The sequence below is a fragment of the Tachypleus tridentatus genome, chromosome 6, assembly GCF_004210375.1.
Source record: "Tachypleus tridentatus isolate NWPU-2018 chromosome 6, ASM421037v1, whole genome shotgun sequence".
NCBI lineage: Eukaryota > Metazoa > Arthropoda > Merostomata > Xiphosura > Limulidae > Tachypleus > Tachypleus tridentatus.
In genome coordinates, this window is record NC_134830.1 from 14,765,742 (window position 1) to 14,788,509 (window position 22,768).

Below are 22,768 nucleotides of genomic sequence, written 5' to 3' on the forward strand. Positions count from 1 at the left end.
CCAACAAGTTTTGTGTGAAAAGTAACAGTTAACAAACTTGATGTCATTAAACCCACCACCAAGGTAACCTGTGATACAATACCACCAGCAACAAGTTTTGTGTGAAAAGTAACAGTTAACAAACTTGATGTCATTAAACCCACCACCAAGGTAACCTGTGATACAATACCACCAGCAACAAGTTTTGTGTGAAAAGTAACAGTTAACAAACTTGATGTCATTAAACCCACCACCAAGGTAACCTGTGATAAAATACCACCACCAACAAGTTTTGTGTGAAAAGTAACAGTTAACAAACTTGATGTCATTAAACCCACCACCAAGGTAACCTGTGATACAATACCACCAGCAACAAGTTTTGTGTGAAAAGTAACAGTTAACAAACTTGATGTCATTAAACCCACCACCAAGGTAACCTGTGATACAATACCACCACCAACAAGTTTTGTGTGAAAAGTAACAGTTAACAAACTTGATGTCATTAAACCCACCACCAAGGTAACCTGTGATACAATACCACCAGCAACAAGTTTTGTGTGAAAAGTAACAGTTAACAAACTTGATGTCATTAAACCCACCACCAAGGTAACCTGTAATAAAATATCACCACCAACAAGTTTTGATTATTTGATTGATTGATTATTTGGAATCAAGCACAAATCTACACAATGGGTTTTCTGTTTTCTGCTCACCACAAGTATCGAAACCCGGTTTCTAGCAGTGCGAGTCCAGAGACATACCGCTGGGGGGAGGTAAGAAAAATAACAAAAGAGATAAAAAAGAATGTTTAGAGTTATCGAAAGACAGAAACAGCAACTGATTTTTGATAACTTGGTAAAACAACAACAATAGAAGTTTAAACAACTTTTAATAGTGCACGAAAGATTCATGTTTTAAAATTGTAGCATAAATTTTCTTGTATACGAAAGAAATTCGCTTTGGAGACTGGAAAAAAATATTAATTTAAAACATGAAAAGTTGCGTTAAACTAAGTCATTCAGAAGCAAAATTCTATTTCACAAAATATACAACAATTTTTTTGTTGCGGTCAGACTTTAGAAAATAAACAGTTTTTATCCGATTCACTGAACTGTGTAAGTAATTCAATCACTGTTCAGCTAGCGGGAAACAGACACTTTTGAAGGAAAGTAGAAAAAGTGTCTCTTACAAATAAGTCCAAAACTACATTGAATGAATTATTTGGATTGGTTTTACAACGTGTGATTATAAATTGTTCAATTGGTAAGTTAATGGAATTTGGTTTCACAATGTGTGATTACAAATAGTAAAATGGTACATTATGGGGTTTTGGTCTCAAAATCTTTAGTTTCAAGTTTTATAATGGGTGCACTACTGGGATTCTGTTTCGCAGGGCTCAACTTTGAATTGTACAGTGAGTGAGCTATTTGGATTGGTTTTGCAGTATTTATTTGCACACTGTATAGTAGATGAGCGATTTGAGTTGGGTTTGTTTGTTGTTTTGGGACAGGAAGTTTAGTTTTCTTCAGCTGATGCAATAACACGAAATCAGTGACTCACTGATGGATACCCCTACAAGTTGATCTTAATCACACGTATTTGTTATTTACAAGTTTTACGTATAAGCTTTAATAACATACAAGATCGATACAAAAATAAATATATTACTTTGATAACATATTCACGCAAAATTTATTTGATACGTACATTTAGAAATAAATATATATCCCAATTTATTAATTCCTAAAATAATAAATTTTACGCAGGATATAGATACAAAAAATTATTATGTAACTTGGTTTGTTTGTTTTGAATTTCGCGCAAAGCTACTCGAGGGCTATCTGCGCTAGCCCTCCATAATTTAGCAGTGTAAGACTAGAGGGAAGGCAGCTGGTCATCACCATCCACCGCTAACTACTCTTTTACCAAGAACGAATAGTGGGATTGACTGTCACATTATAACGCCCCCACGGCTGAAAGGGTGAGCATCTTTGGCGTGACCGGGATTCGAACCTGCGACCCTCGGATGAGGAGTCGAACGCCTTAAGACGCCTGGCCAATGTAATTTGGATTCAGTATAGTTTATAAGTAAACTTTTCATTACTACCATACGTAATTTCGGTTTTACTATAACTAGTTTATAAGTAAGCTTTTCATTAATACCATACGTAATTTCGAATTATTATTTTTTTTCACAAATAACTCAATTTTCATTTCACTGAGCCACATTGATTTTGGTTTTTTTCCTGTAAACTGACTCCCACTTCTTGGTTTTCAACTTAAGAATAATTACCTCCTGTAATATTTCCATATTCTCGCTATTCTATACTGCATCTTCTCTATTGTCGAGATGCAAACTCTGCTCGTATTTATGATGGTCTTCAGTTTCCCTTAAAATCAATATCTGCATGACAAGCATCAATTTGGCTCTTAAAAAAAACACCGAAACCTGAATTTATCATAAGCTTCTACTAGTCACATCAACAGAGTTCTTGAGTCACGATCTTTATTATGCATAAAACGAGTATAGGGAAGTTAAAAAAATAATGTTGATCTCATTAGTTGTATTTGGTCAGAGTATGTTAAGTACTTGCGTCTCTTTATGTGTGTGTAATATATATATACATATATATATATGTCTATAATTCATACATCTCAAATAATACTGAAAGATAAACATCTGCCTAATAATGTGGAACTACTACAGGAAAAAAATCACAGCTTTTGCTTCACGAGCTTCACAAAACAAACCCAAGAAAAAGGTCAACAGCTTTTCTTCAATAGAGAAGATAGATTATGTGTTATTAATTACATGCACTCGTTATTTAAGTTTGCAAGTTCAAGATAATGATAGTAAGTACTTTTAGTTCGTCCGTGAAGAAGAAAGGTCTGTTTTCTAAAAGTTATACAAAAGGTTATATTTGTACGTCCGTCCGTTATGCTGAAGTGACAGATTACGAGGAAATCAGATAGTCCGGAATACTTACCGCCAACTCTTGGGGTTCTCTCATCTGACTGAATAGTTGGATTTCAATATCAATCTTACTTTGAAGTCAACTTTTGGAGTGGGTATCTAATTGAACAGTGGGATTTCAGTACCAATCTCACGTTAAAGCCAACTTCTAGAGCGGATATGTTTGAACAGTGGTATTTCAGTACCCATCTTACGTTAAAGCCAACTTCTGGAGCGGGTATGTAACTGAATAGTGGGATTTCAGAACTAATCTTACGTTGAAGCCAACTTCTGGAAGGTTTTTGCAGCAATGATTTGACTTGTGAATCACAAGATTCACAATTGCGCCATTTATTCAAAGGAATGTTGAGCAGCTTACGCGACTTGAAAATACACTGTGATATAACTCACCAAGAAATCGCATTATACAAACGTCTAGGCACAGCTTCACAGTGTACAAAATGTTAGAATCATAAGCACAAGGAGAAAATACCATAATTTTGATGGTGTTTTTTTTTCTGAGAGTAAATAAAAATAGAAATTACTTTTAATCTAAGTATTTCCTAGATATTCCAGCTCAGAACTTACGCATACCCAAAAGTTAGCTGTTCAGTTGATAGTGCACAAGTAATCATATTTTAATTCATTATTTCTTGGTTATACAAATCTTGACAGAACTTCAAGCAGTGATATAATTTGTTTCTTTTTTATGAAAACCTTAAACAAGTTAAAGAAATGTCAGTTCATAAATTTCAAAGTATTCATATACTCATATATATTCTATTTTTCTCTCTACTAATTTTAATTAATATAAACCCTATTATTTCAGCGCACAAATTTTATACTCTACATTTATTGGCTATTTGCGTATTGTTAAACGTTTTACCACAAGATAGTCATTAAACCTTTGTTTTTCTTCAAATATTAGTTCCCATTAATCTTCTTAAATAAGCTAGGTCATTATATTTCTTAAATGAGTAATAGAATTTTTTGATTACCTGCATATAGAATGCACAGTCTTTCTACATCTTGTTATAGAATCTAGTCTTCACCCCACTCAAGTGTATCAATGAATATCTTAAGCATGAGTCTAGGACAACTTCTGATGAACAAATGCCAGCCAAAAGATCCGTATAATTGAGATCTTTTGACCTTAATTACTCTAATCTAGAAATATATATAACAACATATCCGTAAATTGTGAAATTAATTTGTAGTACTGTTCATTTTATCTTTCATCAAAGCTAGTTTGGTATATATGATCTATCTGGTCAAAAAGTTAACCACAAAAAAAGGCGGCAGTTGTCCTGCTCCCCTTAACTATAAATACCCGAATTGAAATCACTAAGTGAATGCCAAATAAAATCTGTCAGTCAGAATTGTATTTCAACTGCATATAACTGTGCAAATGAAACTATTTCATATCATTACTGCTTTTGAGGTAAAAAATATCATAACTTACCGATGTCACAGTGTTTGATGGTACCTTAGTTTCCAATCCTTGACTTGTTTGTAAGTCTGTGTGATTACCATGGGCAAACATTTTTGAAAGGCCAACAGCCAGATGCTCTTGTGATGATTGACTATTATATATGGAGTGATGATTCTGATTAGTGGCGGTATTTAATTGAATGCCAGCCAAATTTGGTACAGAGAGACTGTGTTGGTTAAAGATTCTAGAGGTAATTTGTGGAATTGCTTCAGGAGATCGGCCATGAAGCAAGTCTGTTGTTTGGAGAAGTCCTGGATGGTTGTTGTAAAAAGAACGGTATTCAGGCACATAGTCACATTCTTCACTTCTTTCGTTTTTTAAAGAATTAAGAATTCTCAGATCAGCAGATCTTGAATGAGACAAATAATTATCTAAACCCTGTTTATATTTTGCAGGTAAAGATAAGATATGTTGTTCAGATACATTATTTGAGCGAAAGTTGTTTAAAGCTGCGACCTTAGTGTCTTTTATACGTAACTTTTGGCCAAACGGTTGTTTTATTGGCTCTTCAACCACAAGAGCAGTGGTGGTAGAGATACATAGCTCTTGGTCAGTTGGCTGTTTCATCGGGTGGTCAACCGGTAAAGCCATAGCGGTACATAAACTCAACTCCTGACCAGCTGGCTGACTCTCTGAGTTTTTTTTCTGTCTCTGACAAAATGACATAACAGCTTTTTTCTGTATAGCTTTAAGTTCTGGGTCAGAAACACGATGTTTCTTTTCTGGATCCAGATATATTATCCTATGTCCTCGGTCATGAGGTTCTGAAAAACAACTACGAACGTTGTAATTGGGGAAATTTGTTCCTACTTGTGTCTGGCCAATAATACAAAACTCTTCTGTGTTCTCATGAGAAACGGTTGTTTTGGACACACCACTGTGCGATACGTCACTTACAAGAAGCTTTGTTTCTTTACAGTTTCTGTTTGGTCGTTTTACTAGAGGTTTCTCTTCTGGAAAAACAGATGAAGTAGATGAGGAAAATAAGGACTTGTTAGGTTTTCTTTCCTCTATCTGTTGCTGAAGCATTTTGATTCGTTGTGCCACACTAATTCCCGAAATATCATAATTGTTCTGGTTCTTTTCTTTGGAAGAAGAGATATGAACATATTTATGAGTTTCATCAATGGATTGCCTCGAGCCTGGTACGTAATAAAGAACACTTTCGGAATCATGTCTTTCAGCAGGTTGAACTTTTGAACTATGAGCGATATTTTCTTGCTGCAGCTCATGTTTTGAAGTCAGATTGTCTCGTTCGATAGTCTCCAAATGATTAGTGGATGTGGTTCCGTCATAGAGAGATTGTGGAGAAAGATGCCCACTGTCAGGCATTGTTGAGAGACCACTATCAAACAGTGAAGACCGGTTTGACATGTGGGTACTAAGGTTGCTTAGGTCACTATATGACCCATGCCATTTTAAAGTATCCCGACTACTTTCACTGCCACTGTCTGTACTTCCAACAAGCGTCTCTGCTTCACTAGATGTTTCCAGAATATCACTTCCAGGCGGTGGTGGCCAGGTTTTGCTTAACGCTTGGCACTCCAATCGAAGCCTATCTAAAAATGGTGTATCGTTTTCAAGAGGTTGTGGTATATTCAGGGCATACAGCTCATTCCATTTTTCCAAACCACTAGATGATGTTAAGGAACATTCGTGAGCAGAAGACTCAGAAACAGAATATCCAATACAATCTTTTACAATGTTATCATATTTGTTCCAGTAAGGTTTAGAGTTGTGTGAAGAAGCTGGTTTATCTTTTGCTTCGTCGATTGGTATATCACGTTCAGGTAGAGAAGAGACATTGTACTGTTTGTCACCATAACATGTAGGAATATGTAGAGGACAATTCTGAAAATGTTTAATATTATCCGGAATGTTTCTGTTTAAGGATTCTTTTAGGGACAAACAAGTAGCTGCGGTTGGTTTACAATACATCATTCTACTGTCCAATGGAATTTTAATATCATAGTGTTCAGTGTTTGAAGTGTGTTTTGAACCGTGACCACTCTTTTCTTGAACTGGTTGAAGTTGATTTGTTGAAATTTTAAAAGTCTTCTTAGGTCGAGTATATACTGCTCGAATCTTCGGATAATCTGTCTTATCAGTCCAAGAATTGGATCGGTAGGAAGCCATTGTGACAGGTAATGGAGAAGTCGATGATTCCAAACCACCAGAAGCCACAGGCCAAGAAGGAAATTTTTCGTGAGTGAGTTTTGTTTTTTGATGTGTCATATTTGATTTTTTAAGATCAGGTGAAGGAACGGGTGGAGAACATTTGTTGTTCGTTTTTCGAGTATTCATCCTCATGTTAGAAGGTAAAGTAAGGGAAAATAACTGAGGTTTGGGGTTTTCCGAGTTTATTACCACTCGTTGTATGCTCGAGTCATTGGTTTGGATGGTCAAATTCTCTTCAGAAAGAAATCGTTGGCTTTTGGCATTAAACTTAGAAAATTTATTTTCTGCACATTTACCACTATCAATACCTTGACAACATCCAGTTATATCAAATGATTGTGAAGATTGGGCAGTAAAAGACAAGTCTTTAACACTTTCATTTTTCCCCAACATGTCTTCCCTTGAACTAGAGGGGCAAAGTCTAAACCACTTTTAGAAGCCAGGGTTTCATAGACAGACCCCTTTTTGAACCTCCTTGTCACCATATTGACGTTTTCTCTTAAAACTGGAGTAGCGAAGAAACTGTTTACAGAAGAAGTGCTAGAATACGAATTCAGTTGAAGCTGATTACATGGATCCTTTGCAATAACTTGAGTAAATCGGCTTGGAGTACAATCGAAGCTCAGAAGAGAAAGATTAAGGCTACCTTGGCTGTCAAATCCATTTTCGAAAGTCTCTGAACTAGGATAGCCGTTAATGAGTCGATTTGTGGATTCTTTATATTTTTTATGGACAGCGTTTAGTCGCAGGTGACTGCTTGCTGTGTGACACGGCTGGTGGTGCTCTGTGATGTATTTATTTTTTCCAAAAGACGTTTCTTGAGAGTAGCTTTGATTTCGATGAAGGTTTCTAGGCGCTTCACGGAGATCACTAAAAAGAAAATATCAGTAAAATTACTATTGGATATCAAAGAAATTACTTCAGCGCATACAGTATCCCGTGATAGCTAATAATATACAGTACGGTCTAATAGTAAAAGCGTTAACTTTAAGAAAGACTAAAAACACTGCAGTCGACCTAGAAAAGAAACAAAAGCAAAACAGTAATGGAAGAGGAGGTTTATGGTCATATGCTCCGGTTATATTACAATCAATCTCATATGTAACTTTTTATTTGTAAGTTTATTATTCGGATAACAGACATACTAATTTGATAAAAAACACACAATAATATGAATAACAATAAATATAAATAATATAAATTCCAAAGAAGGTTGTTTTTTAATTGTGTGCAAAGCTACACGAGGGCTATCTACGTTAGCCGTCCCTAATTTAGCAGTGTAAGACTAGAAAGAAGGCAGCTAGTCATCACCACCCATCGCTAACTCTTCGGCTATTCTTTTACCAACGAATAGAGGAATTTACCCCAACATTATAACGTCCCCATGGCTGAAAGGACGAGCATGTTTGGAGTGACGGAGATTCGAACCCTCGACCATTGATTACAAGTCGAGTGCCTTAACCACCTGGCCAGGCCGGGCCTTCCAAAGAAGGAGAATACCAACAAGCAAATTACAGATCAACATAGTGTCAATAATAGTGAACTATTAACAAATAACGAAATGATATGGTTAGTACCTCTTGGTATTTATAATTAGTAAAAGAAGAGAAGGTTTGATATTGTTATCTATACTTCATATCAGACGATAAAGAAACCCCACTTTTGGAGATCAATTACTGAATATTAACTCAAACAAAGAAAGAAATCTATTTGAGCCTCTAACCACATTTTACTATAAGACCAGAAGGAAAACAACAAGATAGCTTCAAAAATGTTCCTTGAAAGACAAATGATCGTCTATTTGGACTTGAAGATGTGTTAGTGCAAGTTTATTTTTTATGCAATCTTTTTAACGCTTGTCAATATTAGGGTATACCGCCTTCAACAAAACAAATGGTGTTACAACACGACAGCAGAGGTGCCCCGAACAGAGAAGTATTCTCACTGTCACTGATATTACTTTATGAGAAGATTTATGCGTTCTCAGACAAGAACTCCTACGGTGATCCCGTAATGGAAGTTTGTTTATGCTGTGTGACACAGCTAAAACTCGATTTTTTTACTAATCTTTAAAGTTTATCTTCAAACTTATTAATAATCAAGAAAGTTACTTGGGATATGTCGATTTGCAGGTCAAATTAAAGTTTGGTTTTTACTTATTTTTAAAATCTTTACATCTTTACTTTATATCCATTTGAACAAACTAAATTACCTTCTATGTTATTTTATTATGTTTTTAAGTCTTAAAATACCTACAGATCTTATATCGTGAATAGTCAACAACAAGTACTATCACCCTAGTGGCACAGAAGACTCACGCTCTAAAATCCGCATTTCGATACCAGTGGTTGATAGAGCACATATAGCCCATTGTGTAGCTTTGTGCTTAAGTTAAATAAACAAACAAACAAGCACTATTAACTACAACAGCGCCCTTTTTGAAGCTATATGTAACCAACACGGTTTTTATAAACTGTGTTAAAAGCAGTTATAATAAAGTTCGTACTCACACCTAAGAACAAGACTAAACGTGAACTTCATTCACGCTGTACTCTGAACAATAATGTTAAAATTTGACATACTTACGCGTAAAAATTGTTCAAGTTTTAGAAGTGTTATAATGCCACTTATGATAATTTATGATTACATAAAAACACACATAAAAGATGTAAAATATTCGAACTTTATGAGAGTTATTCAGATAAAAGGCTGGATACGAATAGGTTTTTTTTCTCTATACTTATAACATTAAAACCATACAGCTCTCCAGTGGCACAGCGGTATGTCTGTGGACTTACAACGCCAGAATCAGGGTGGGAAGAGCACAGATATAGCCCAGTCATTTTAATTATTTCAATACGATTTTTCTGTTTCATTCATTAAGCACTAAGCTACACAACATGAGAGTCCGAGGGGTGAGGCTAGAGGGGTACTTACCCTTTCCCAGAAAATAAGAAAAGGCAATTATTAATTCATTCATTAGGATGTGTCTGCAGACTTACAACGCCAGAATTAGGGTGGGCAGAACACAAACATAGCCCATTGTGTAGCTTTGTGCTTAGCTTTAATCAACAACAACAAAATCATACAATGTATCTAGAGTCATGTCGTACCTCCTTCTTATCTGTCGTAATATGCAAGAACATATGTCAGTAACTGGCGGGTTGGTTATGTAAAATGAAGTTTCACCCAGAAATATAAAAAACCTCGCGACTAGTCATGTTGTGTATCCACTGCTTACCCAACTTAACGTATGGGAACAATATTTAAGAAACTGTACATACCGGTATATAAAGAGAGGTGTCACCCAGGGATACAATGGATCTGGAGATGAGATACATCGTATCACCGGCTTATTTAACTTAATGTTTGGGTAAAAAATACTAGAATATGGTGAAATTTACTCAATATATTAATATTATTTTTATGTAATATTTATTATTTTGATTTAAAATGTGTAAAGTAAAATACCTTTGACTCACTTACTTCTTACGTTTAACAATTTGATCCCATTAAAAAGAGCTCCAAGATAGAACGTGACTAAGATGTCAACAGCGACATGGACTGTAACGACGTGGTGAGGTTCCAAACTGTTTTCACATAACGTATACTAAACCTATGAATAAACTTTCTAGAATACAACACTTCTATCAGTAGTTTATGCAACATTATAGCTAAATTCTTTAAGTGGTGACAATCAAACTGTTTAATTTTGTATGGCATCCTTTTTCTGGTATGTGGCCAGAAATGTTAAATATGATAATGTTGATAAACATGATTATGAAGATCAGGGAACGACGTCAAACATGTTTAGCTAGTGGACGTAAACCACATGCAAGTAAAACACTTGATGTGTTTCAATACAAGTACAATGAAGAACTGAGACCAAAAACATGCTGTAGTTAATATGAATAATTTATCATCTATTTCACGTTGTGGTTGTGACTGGTATTTTTTTCAGTTCTTATCTTTCTTCAATATACAAATGAAGATTGTCCATAGAAACCTTTAAATTGAGTGTTTACCATTATCTTTAAGGTTGTCCATAGAAACCCTTAAGCTGCATGTTCACCACCATCTTTACACCAGCTCAGGGGTTAGGATGAATTGTTACTGAAGTGCCAATAGTTAAAACTTCGATCAAAACGTCATCTCGCATAAACACGGACCACACACTGAGGGAATTAAAGAAAGTGTAACAGCTTTTCCTTCTTGTGTTGAGACCAGGAGACTAGCGTTGAATAATATTATTATTCAACCTCAACTTTCTTGTGGATTACTTCGGTACTAGCTCCTTTATAAGGTTACATTGTTCCACGGTTTTAACGACACAAGTTTTCTATATGTGTAATCGAATCCACAGAGGAGAGTCAAACACAGAAACTGTAAAGTGGTCGTGACATTGCAAAGGAAGAAAGCTTCGTATAAATTTCCGAACGTGATCCATCACCACATACAACTATGGTTGTTGTTTTTCTTTAAAGATCCACTGGGATTACATTTACTATACTGTATATCTTCTCTACGGGAAGAATTGTCGCATAACGTTTTTACAGCTTTTCTTGAGCCACATTAGTATGTTAGAGGGCGCTCATACATATAGGATTTTGACTCACATCCCCCATCAAAACCCAAGTCGCTTCAAAAACTAGCGTTCATCATTAAACCACGAACATTATATTTTAGGTTCGAGAATATAATACCGTAACAGAACAGTTTAATGGTGAAAATATAAAGTTAAATCACAGTTTTAATATTTCAGTTACTTTAATAACTTTGAAAGAAAAGTACAGCAAATGACTAAGTCCACAAAAATATCTTGGTAGGAGGTTTAAGAGACACTATGTGGTTGGTGAAAGACCTGTGGTATAAATGGATTATGGTACACAAATAAAGGATCCTCATTCCTCAGTGTAAACATCTTAAATATCAAGTCTTCCCCCCCCTGAAGAAAAGCACTGATCGACATGTATATACTCAGGACTTAGACATTAAGGGCAGTGCATTATTAGTTTTACTTATAGGGACAGTCTTCTGGAAAGTTATGATTCCTCTTTTTTTTTCTGCCATGATATGTAATTCATTTCGACATGACGTGCTCAGATTGTTCAGGTTACTAATTGTTTGTGCTTTTAGGCGCGCCTGGTTTTTATAAAAGCATAGACTAAGAGATGGCAGTTCTACCTCTTATATATAAATACATACGTGATATGAAAGTGTCACAGCGTTATTATATGAAGAGGGGATAGAGTTTGAAGTATAGTATCCAAATGATATGAGGATGAATGACCTGATGATTATGACGTTGAAAGTTCACAGAAAAAGAAAACTAAATGCCAAACCGTTTTTTTCGTATTACAACTTACCAGGACATGAGAAATGGAATTTGGAAATGATGGTTTTTCTTCTTGTTAGAAATTGTTGATTAATTATTTCATTTTGTTATTAAAACCAAAGCAATACAATGGGCTATCTGCGCTGTGCCCACCACAGGGATATATTCCTCAAATTCAGCATTACAGTCCTTATATTGAGGCACAATGGTGTTCAGTTACTGAATGAAGATCTAAATGAAAAAGCAGAAGCAAAGTTTTTGGAATCGTTGATAAAAAAAAAGTCAGTCATGAGGTTTGGTTAACAACATATTTGATAAACAGAGAAACATAGACATTAGTTATAAAAGGTCGTATTCATTGGGTCGTATAAATAAGGAAGACAAAGAATCACAATTATGATTGTTTAAATTTGAAGCCAAATTCACGTCCAGGTTTTGAATTTTGATAACCCTACAAACATCCCACACTTTCAGCTGGAACGCTTTATAAAATGTAAACCTAACAATCAATCTTTTATTCAGTTGAAAGGGCCATAGGACACTTTTGTGGTGATCAGTGCCGCTGATTGGTCATTTTTCTGCTAGTTAGCAGTTCAAAATTTGGTGCACTAAAATTGAACTCTAGTGGTCTCTGGCTGGCTATTTAGCTCTTGTGTTATAAGAAAGCGCCGTTTAAGTTGAAAATTCCAAACTATCTAAATTTAACGTAGGCTTGAAAACATTTATTTATAGAAAATGAGAATTATTAATACAAAATTGAAGAAGCAAATCTACCTGGCAAAAGCAACATGCCTCCGCCGCGCAATCCCAACATGGCAAATTTGGACACCAGAAAAATTCGTAAAAACCACCGTAAAATAAATGTAAAAGTGTGTTGTGTTGCCTGTAGAAAAGTATAAATTTTAATGTAAACTGGTCGAAACAAGGATAAGTAACTGATCAAAACTCCAGAAATTACGGATTTATTTTTAAGTTTGATCCCCTAATATGACCAATAATGGGCACATCCCACACTTTTCTATGTATCAGGTAGGCGGCAGCACTTTCTATGTTGGGATTGCTTGGATTATTAGTCAAGTGTATCTTAAATAACTCTTCAACAGGTAATCAGAGTTTTACAATATTATATAGTTTCATTTTGTAACATTATCTATGTAACGACTAAGTCACAAGTTCTGTCTGTTAATATCATGGCGTAAAGTTTGAATATCTAGTTCTTTATTCTTCTTTTGTTATTACATAATAACTCAAAAACTAAAACAATAACGTCAATCAATTCCACTGGGTGGATATAGTTTTAAACAGATTATCAGTATTTATAAGTATTTTTACTAATTAACTAGTCACAGTTAAGCCTCCCCTCCAATGCCACAACGGTGTGTCTGCGGATTTCGATACCTATTGTGGGCACAGCACATGTAGCCCATTGTGTAGCTTTGTGCTTAATCACAAACGATGAAAGAAAGTAGCGAGTTAAAACAATTCTGATATAAATAATGTTGTCATCACTCCTCAGAGTTAGGACTTTTACAGAAACCTGCTGTTCCTTAACAAAGCTAAAGTACAGGACGAAAGAGGGATAATAGATAAACAATAAATATTACAGTAGAAGCCTTATATTTAAAACTTGGTTGTAAATACAACCTTCCTAATGTCTATTGATACACTGTATTGCTTAAAGAAAACAAGCAAACAATTAAAGAAAACACCTTTTCAATAAAAAGTTTGGTTTGAATTTCGCGCGAAGCTGCACGAGGGTTGTCCGCGCTAACCGTCCCTAATTTTGCAGTGTAAGATTAGAGAGAAGGCAGCTAGTCATTAGCACACACCGCCAACTCTTGGACTACTCTTTTATCAATTAATAGTGGGATTGACCGTCACATTATACTCCCTCATGGCTGAAAGGGCGAGCATGTTTAGTGTGACGAGGATTCGAACCCGCGACCCTCGGATTGCATGGCCAGGTGGTTAAGACACTCGACTTGTCTCGGCTTTCCAAAAAGGAAGAAAATGTGGTAATGGCTAATATCACTCCTTCAAAAACAATACAAACAAGATGGTAGGGATGGAAAATGCATCATTTCTATATAATATGACACGTAAGAATTAACATATAGCAATGTATATTCAATTACAATTAAGTTTAATTTATCCTATATCTCTGCCCAAATCTCATGCACATTTGTCAAAATATGGAAGAAAAGTTGACCAACGTTAAGAAAATGCTTTTTTATGAGTTCTGGCCTTTCTAAAACAATTAAAACGGGGAAACCCAAGTTTTTTTTATATATCAATGCGTTGGGCTAACAAAAAATTATATTTCTGTCAACTTTCATCTTCCATGTTAAAAATATGACTGTACATGAGTCCAAAATATGTATTTTGAGGTCTTTGATCCTTGACCTTTTGAAATTCGTAATAAAGACTTAAATAATAATAATAAAAAAAAACAAGTCTGAGCGTATTGGATGAAGATATAACTCAACCATATTTCAAGTCAATCTGCCTAGAAATGATGGAATGGCGCGATCGATCGACTAAAAAGATTATACTGAGGTAATTATTTCAATATCTATTGTTCTTCACATTTTGTTAAAATAACTATAATATATAATATAAATTATTATTAAATATATCGCCTCCACCAGTAAAAAACAACTTTTATATCGAAAGGTATAAGTATTTATTGAATGTATTATATGTTTATATGGAATTTTGAACATGACTAGATTAAAAATAAGTTATTCGAGTAAAATCCGTTTTTCTCACTTAAAAAGCTCGTGAATTCACCTAAAAATCTTATTTTTCTTAAACGTTTTCTGGACTTATTTCGTAATCAAAAACGGATTTACTAACAAGGCTGGACTGCCTTAACTACATTTTGTTGTTATTCTAGAAATCTAACTACAAATCACTGGAACGTGTTCATTTGTGGATGTTGAATTTATATTTCATTCACAAGACCGTAGATAGTAACATATTACATGTTCTTCAGTAGTCCACTAATAATTTACGGGCTACATTTCAATAATAACTCAGCTGGAAACCTATACTTCCTTGAGTAACAACGTGAGGCTCGCTGGCTGTAAGATTTAAATCGTAACAACTGATGAATTTGATTGAAATTGAGCAGTATTGTAAACTACAAGTTTAACTGCAATATAACAGTAAGTTTCACTCAGTTTTATTAAATTTTAACAATAAGATATAACTATGAAAACCAACAAACAAAAAATTACCCCTATGCTGTACATCTTCTTACGAAGCTCAAAAGTAACATTTCTACAATAGAAAGCTTATATGCAGCTCAGAACGGCTGGTATAGGTATTAACACTCTTATTTATAAGCAGAAAACAACGTTTTTGGTTAACTTACAGTTGACATTGGAAGGTCGAAACGTTGTTCTCTCCTTATCAATAAAAGTGTTAATACCCATACCAGTTGTTCTGAGATACATTATTACTTCAAGTAGGCTTCTCATCATCAAAAAAATGTTTATATATAGAGCTTTGAAGATAAGTCAACACTAACATCTTATTAGTTCTACAGTAATTAATAGTTATTATTTCATGTGCTACTGTTCGCACTAAAGCATTAAATACTATTAGTAACAAACTAAAATTTCTAATAAAAGTTTATGGTAATATGTTATAGCTTTTATTCAAGCTTAGCATTAGCATAGAATAACGCAATAGATTCCATGCTGAGCCACAATATTCGTCTCGTTTTTTTAGAATATTACCTAAACATACACTAAGGCTACCTGCGATAGTCATCCTTAATTTAGAAGTGATGGACTAGAGGAAAGACAGCTCGTCAACACCATGTAATCTTGTGCTACTCTTTTACCAACGAACAGTGGGATTGACGGCTTTATAACGCCCCTTGGCTAGAAGAACGAACATGTTCAGTGACGAGGATTAGAACTCACACTCTCAGATTACGAATTGAGTATCCTAACCACCAGGTCCTGCTAGGCCAAATCCACAAGTAGTATGATATAACCTCTATTAAATGTAGAGGTACATTTTCTACTGAACTTTATCGTTAACTTAAATATCTTTTACAGAAATTCAGCAAAGAAATGCTGTAAGCTTTAATTAAATTTAAAAGTAAGAGTTTGACTAGCAACTCACACAAAAAATCAGTAATAGTATGTTATCATATCTAACACATCACACAGAAAATCAGTAACAGTATGTTATCTCTTCTAACATCTCACACAGAAAATCAGAAGCAGTATGTTATCCTTTCTAACACCTCACACAGAAAATCAGTAATAGTATGTTATCACTTCTAACAGCTCACACAAAAAGTCAGTAATAGTATGTTATCACTTCTAACAGCTCTCACAGAAAATCAGTAATAGTATGTTATCATTTCTAACAGCTCTCACAGAAAATCAGTAATAGTATGTTATCACTTCTAACAGCTCACACAAAAAGTCAGTAATAGTATGTTATCATATCTAACACATCACACAGAAAATCAGTAACAGTATGTTATCATTTCTAACAGCTCTCACAGAAAATCAGAAGCAGTATGTTATCCTTTCTAACACCTCACACAGAAAATCAGTAATAGTATGTTATCACTTCTAACAGCTCACACAAAAAGTCAGTAATAATATGTTATCACTTCTAACAGCTCTCACAGAAAATCAGTAATAGTATGTTATCATTTCTAACAGCTCTCACAGAAAATCAGAAGCAGTATGTTATCCTTTCTAACACCTCACACAGAAAACCAGTAATAGTATGTTATCACTTCTAACAGCTCACACAAAAAGTCAGTAATAGTATGTTATCACTTCTAACAGCTCAACAGAAAATCAGTAGTAGTATGTTATCACTTCTAACAGCTCACACAGAAAATCAGTAGTAGTATGTTATCACTTCTAACAGCTCACACAGAAAATCAGTAATAGTATCCTATCATTTCTAACAGCTCTCACAGAAAATCAGTAATAGTATGTTATCGCTTCTAACAGCTCACACCGAAAATCAGTAATAGTATGCTATCGTTTCTAACAGCTATCACAGAAAATCAGTAATAGTATGTTATCACTTCTAACAGCTCACACAGAAAATCAGTAATAGCATGTTATCATTTCTAACAGCTCTCACAGAAAATCAGTAATAGTATGTTATCACTTCTAACAGCTCGCACAAAAAGTCAGTAATAGTATGTTATCACATCTAACAGCTCACAAGAAAAATCAATGGTACTACGTTATCATTTCTAACAACTCACAAGAAAAATCAGACGAAGTACGTTGTTACTTCTAACAGCTCACAAGAAAAGTCAATGGTTGTATTTTATCACTTTCAACAACTCACAAGAAAAATCAGTAATAATATGTTATCACTTTTAACAGCTCAAAAGAAAATCAGTAGTAGTATGTTATCACTTCTAACAGCTCACACAGAAAATCAGTAATAATATGTTATCATTTTTAACAGCTCTCACAGAAAATCAGTAATAGTATGTTATCACTTCTAACAGCTCACACAGAAAATCAGTAATAGTATGTTATCATTTCTAACAGCTCTCACAAAAAGTCAGTAATAGTATGTTATCACACCTAACAGCTCACAAGAAAAATCAGTGGTACTACGTTATCACTTCTAACAACTCACAAGAAAATTCAGTGTCAGTATGTTATCACTTCTGACAGCTCACAAGAAAAATCAGTAGTAGTATGTTATCACTTATATCAGCTCACAAAAAAATCAGTAGTAGTATGTTATCACTTCTAACAGCTCACACAGAAAATCAGTAATATAATGTTATTAGTTCTAACAGCTCACAAAAAAAATCAATTGTACTATGTTATTACTTCTAACAGCTAAAAAAAAAGTCAGTAGCAGTATGTTATCACTTCTAACAGCTCACACAGAAAATCAATAACAGTATGTTATCACTTCTCAAAGCTCACACAGAAAATCAGTCGTAGGATGTTATCATTTCTAACAGCTCACACAAAAAATACGTAATAGTATGTTATCACTTCTAACAGCTCACACAGTAAATCAGTAATTGTATGTTATCACTTCTAACATCTCGCACAAAAAGTCAGTAATAGTATGTTATCACTTCTAACAGCTCACACAGAAAATCAGTCGTAGCATGTTATTACTTCTAATATCTCACAGGAAAAATCGATATTAGTACGTTATCACTTCTAACAGCTCACATGAAAAATCAGTGGTTGTATGTTATCACTTCTAACAGCTCACACAGAAAATTAGTAATAGTATGTTATCACATCTAACAGGTCACAAGAAAAATCAGTGGTATTACGTTATCACTTCTGACAGCTCACAAGAAAAATCAATGGTAGCATGCCATCACTTCTAACAGCTCCCAGAAAATCAGTAGTAGTATGTTATCACTTCTAACAGCTCACACAGAAAATCAGTATTGGTATGTTATCGCTTCTAACAGCTCACACAGAAAATCAGTATTGGTATGTTATCACTTCTAACAGCTCACAAGAAAATTCAGTCGTAATATGTTATCACTTCTAACAGCATACAAGAAAATCAGTCGTAGGTAGTTATCACTTCTAACAGCTCACACAGAAAATCAGTCGTAGTATGTTATTACTTCTAACAGCTCACAAGAAAAATCGACATCAGTATGTTATCACTTCTAACAACTCACAAAGAAAATCAGTCGTAGTATGTTATCACTCTAACAGCTCACACAGAAAGTAAGTAATTGTATGTTGCCACTTTTATCAGCTCACACAGAAAATCAGTAATATTATGTTATCACTTCTAACAGATCACACAAAAAATCAGTAATAGTATCTTATCATTTCTAACAGCTCTCACAGAAAATCAGTAATAGTATGTTATCACTTCTAACAGCTCACACAGAAAATCAGTAATAGTATGTTATCATTTCTAACAGCTCTCACAGAAAATCAGTAATAGTATGTTATCGCTTCTAACAGCTCACACCGAAAATCAGTAATAGTATGCTATCGTTTCTAACAGCTCTCACAGAAAATCAGTAATAGTATGTTATCGCTTCTAACAGCTCACACCGAAAATCAGTAATAGTATGCTATCGTTTCTAACAGCTCTCACAGAAAATCAGTAATAGTATGTTATCACTTCTAACAGCTCACACAGAAAATCAGTCGTAGCATGTTATCATTTCTAACAACTCTCACAGAAAATCAGTAATAGTATGTTATCACTTCTAACAGCTCGCACAAAAAGTCAAGAATAGTATGTTATCACATCTAACAGGTCACAAGAAAAATCAATGGCACTACGTTATCATTTCTAACAGGTCACAAGAAAAATCAATGGCACTACGTTATCATTTCTAACAACTCACAAGAAAAATCAGACGAAGTACGTTGTTACTTCTAACAGCTCACAAGAAAAATCAATGGTTGTATTTTATCACTTTCAACAACTCACAAGAAAAATCAGTAATAATATGTTATCACTTTTAACAGCTCAAAAGAAAATCAGTAGTAGTATGTTATCACTTCTAACAGCTCACACAGAAAATCAGTAGTAGTATGTTATCACTTCTAACAGCTCACACAGAAAATCAGTAATAGTATGTTATCATTTCTAACAGCTCTCACAGAAAATCAGTAATAGTATGTTATCACACCTAACAGCTCACAAGAAAAATCAGTGGTACTACGTTGTCACTTCTAACAACTCACAAGAAAATTCAGTGTCAGTATGTTATCACTTCTGACAGCTCACAAGAAAAATCAGTAGTAGTATGTTATCACTTATATCAGCTCACAAGAAAATCAGTAGTAGTATGTTATTACTTCTAACAGCTCAAACAGAAAATCAGAGTTATAATGTTATTAGTTCTAACAGCTCACAAAAAAATCAATTGTACCATGTTATTACTTCTAACAGCTAAAAAAAGTCAGTAGCAGTATGTTATCACTTCTAACATCTCGCACAAAAAGTCAGTAATAGTATGTTATCACTTCTAACAGCTCACACAGAAAATCAGTCGTAGCATGTTATTACTTCTAATATCTCACAGGAAAAATCGATATTAGTACGTTATCACTTCTAACAGCTCACATGAAAAATCAGTGGTTGTATGTTATCACTTCTAACAGCTCACACAGAAAATTAGTAATAGTATGTTATCACATCTAACAGGTCACAAGAAAAATCAGTGGTATTACGTTATCACTTCTGACAGCTCACAAGAAAAATCAATGGTAGCATGCCATCACTTCTAACAGCTCCCAGAAAATCAGTAGTAGTATGTTATCACTTCTAACAGCTCACACAGAAAATCAGTATTGGTATGTTATCGCTTCTAACAGCTCACACAGAAAATCAGTATTGGTATGTTATCACTTCTAACAGCTCACAAGAAAATTCAGTCGTAATATGTTATCACTTCTAACAGCATACAAGAAAATCAGTCGTAGGTAGTTATCACTTCTAACAGCTCACACAGAAAATCAGTCGTAGTATGTTATTACTTCTAACAGCTCACAAGAAAAATCGACATCAGTATGTTATCACTTCTAACAACTCACAAAGAAAATCAGTCGTAGTATGTTATCACTCTAACAGCTCACACAGAAAGTAAGTAATTGTATGTTGCCACTTTTATCAGCTCACACAGAAAATCAGTAATATTATGTTATCACTTCTAACAGATCACACAAAAAATCAGTAATAGTATCCTATCATTTCTAACAGCTCTCACAGAAAATCAGTAATAGTATGTTATCACATCTAACAGGTCACAAGAAAAATCAGTGGTATTACGTTATCACTTCTGACAGCTCACAAGAAAAATCAATGGTAGCATGCCATCACTTCTAACAGCTCCCAGAAAATCAGTAGTAGTATGTTATCACTTCTAACAGCTCACACAGAAAATCAGTATTGGTATGTTATCGCTTCTAACAGCTCACACAGAAAATCAGTATTGGTATGTTATCACTTCTAACAGCTCACAAGAAAATTCAGTCGTAATATGTTATCACTTCTAACAGCATACAAGAAAATCAGTCGTAGGTAGTTATCACTTCTAACAGCTCACACAGAAAATCAGTCGTAGTATGTTATTACTTCTAACAGCTCACAAGAAAAATCGACATCAGTATGTTATCACTTCTAACAACTCACAAAGAAAATCAGTCGTAGTATGTTATCACTCTAACAGCTCACACAGAAAGTAAGTAATTGTATGTTGCCACTTTTATCAGCTCACACAGAAAATCAGTGATAGTATCCTATCATTTCTAACAGCTCTCACAGAAAATCAGTAATAGTATGTTATCACTTCTAACAGCTCACACAGAAAATCAGTAATAGTATGTTATCATTTCTAACAGCTCTCACAGAAAATCAGTGATAGTATCCTATCATTTCTAACAGCTCTCACAGAAAATCAGTAATAGTATGTTATCACTTCTAACAGCTCACACAGAAAATCAGTGATAGTATCCTATCATTTCTAACAGCTCTCACAGAAAATCAGTAATAGTATGTTATCACTTCTAACAGCTCACACAGAAAATCAGTAATAGTATGTTATCATTTCTAACAGCTCTCACAGAAAATCAGTGATAGTATCCTATCATTTCTAACAGCTCACAAGAAAATCAGTAATATTATGTTATCACTTCTAACAGCTCACACAAAAAATCAGTGATAGTATCCTATCATTTCTAACAGCTCTCACAGAAAATCAGTAATAGTATGTTATCACTTCTAACAGCTCACACAGAAAATCAGTGATAGTATCCTATCATTTCTAACAGCTCTCACAGAAAATCAGTAATAGTATGTTATCACTTCTAACAGCTCACACAGAAAATCAGTAATAGTATGTTATCATTTCTAACAGCTCTCACAGAAAATCAGTGATAGTATCCTATCATTTCTAACAGCTCTCACAGAAAATCAGTAATAGTATGTTATCACTTCTAACAGCTCACACAGAAAATCAGTAATAGTATGCTATCGTTTCTAACAGCTCTCACAGAAAATCAGTAATAGTATGTTATTACTTCTAACAGCTCACACAGAAAATCAGTAATAGTATGTTATCACTTTTAACAGTTCACACAGAAAATCAGTAATAGTATGTTATCACTTCTAACAGCTCACACAGAAAACCAGTGATAGTATCCTATCATTTCTAACAGCTCTCACAGAAAATCAGTAATCGTATGTTATCACTTCTAACAGCTCACACAGAAAATCAGTAATAGTATGTTATCATTTCTAACAGCTCTCACAGAAAATCAGTAATAGTATGTTATCGCTTCTAACAGCTCACACAGAAAATCAGTAATAGTATGCTATCGTTTCTAACAGCTCTTACAGAAAATCAGTAATAGTATGTTATCACTTCTAACAGCTCACACAGAAAATCAGTAATAGTATGTTATCACTTTTAACAGTTCACACAGAAAATCAGTAATAGTATGTTATTACTTCTAACAGCTCACAAGAAAAATCGATATTAGTATGTTATCACTTCTAATAGCTTACATGAAAAATCAGTTGTAGTATGTTATCACTTCTAACAGCTCACAAGAAAATCAGTCGTAGTATGTTATCACTTTTAACAGCTCACATAGAAAATCAGTCGTGGTATGTTATCACTTCTAACCGCTGACAAGAAAAATCGATATTTGTATGTTATCACTTCTAAGAACTCACAAGAAAAATCAGTAATAGTATGTTATCAGTTCTAACAGCTCAAAAAAGAAAAGTCAGTAGTAGTATGTTATCACTTGTAAGAGCTCACACGGAAAGTCAGTAGCAGTATGGTATCACTTTTAATAGCTCACCCTGAAAT

The 22,768-nt window shown here is 34.3% G+C and overlaps 1 protein-coding gene across 2 annotated transcripts in view; it reads right to left on the reverse strand.

Annotated features, from left to right (window-relative positions):
- The window catches only part of LOC143251968 (uncharacterized), a 133,295-nt gene that overhangs the window by 102,365 nt on the left and 8,162 nt on the right, over positions 1-22,768 (reverse strand). For both annotated transcript variants that reach the window (XM_076503385.1, XM_076503384.1), the window contains exon 2: positions 4,395-7,472. In XM_076503385.1, the coding sequence (XP_076359500.1) occupies positions 4,395-6,995 (2,601 nt within the window). In that variant the 5' untranslated portion in view covers positions 6,996-7,472. The remainder of the gene's footprint in view (positions 1-4,394; positions 7,473-22,768) is intronic.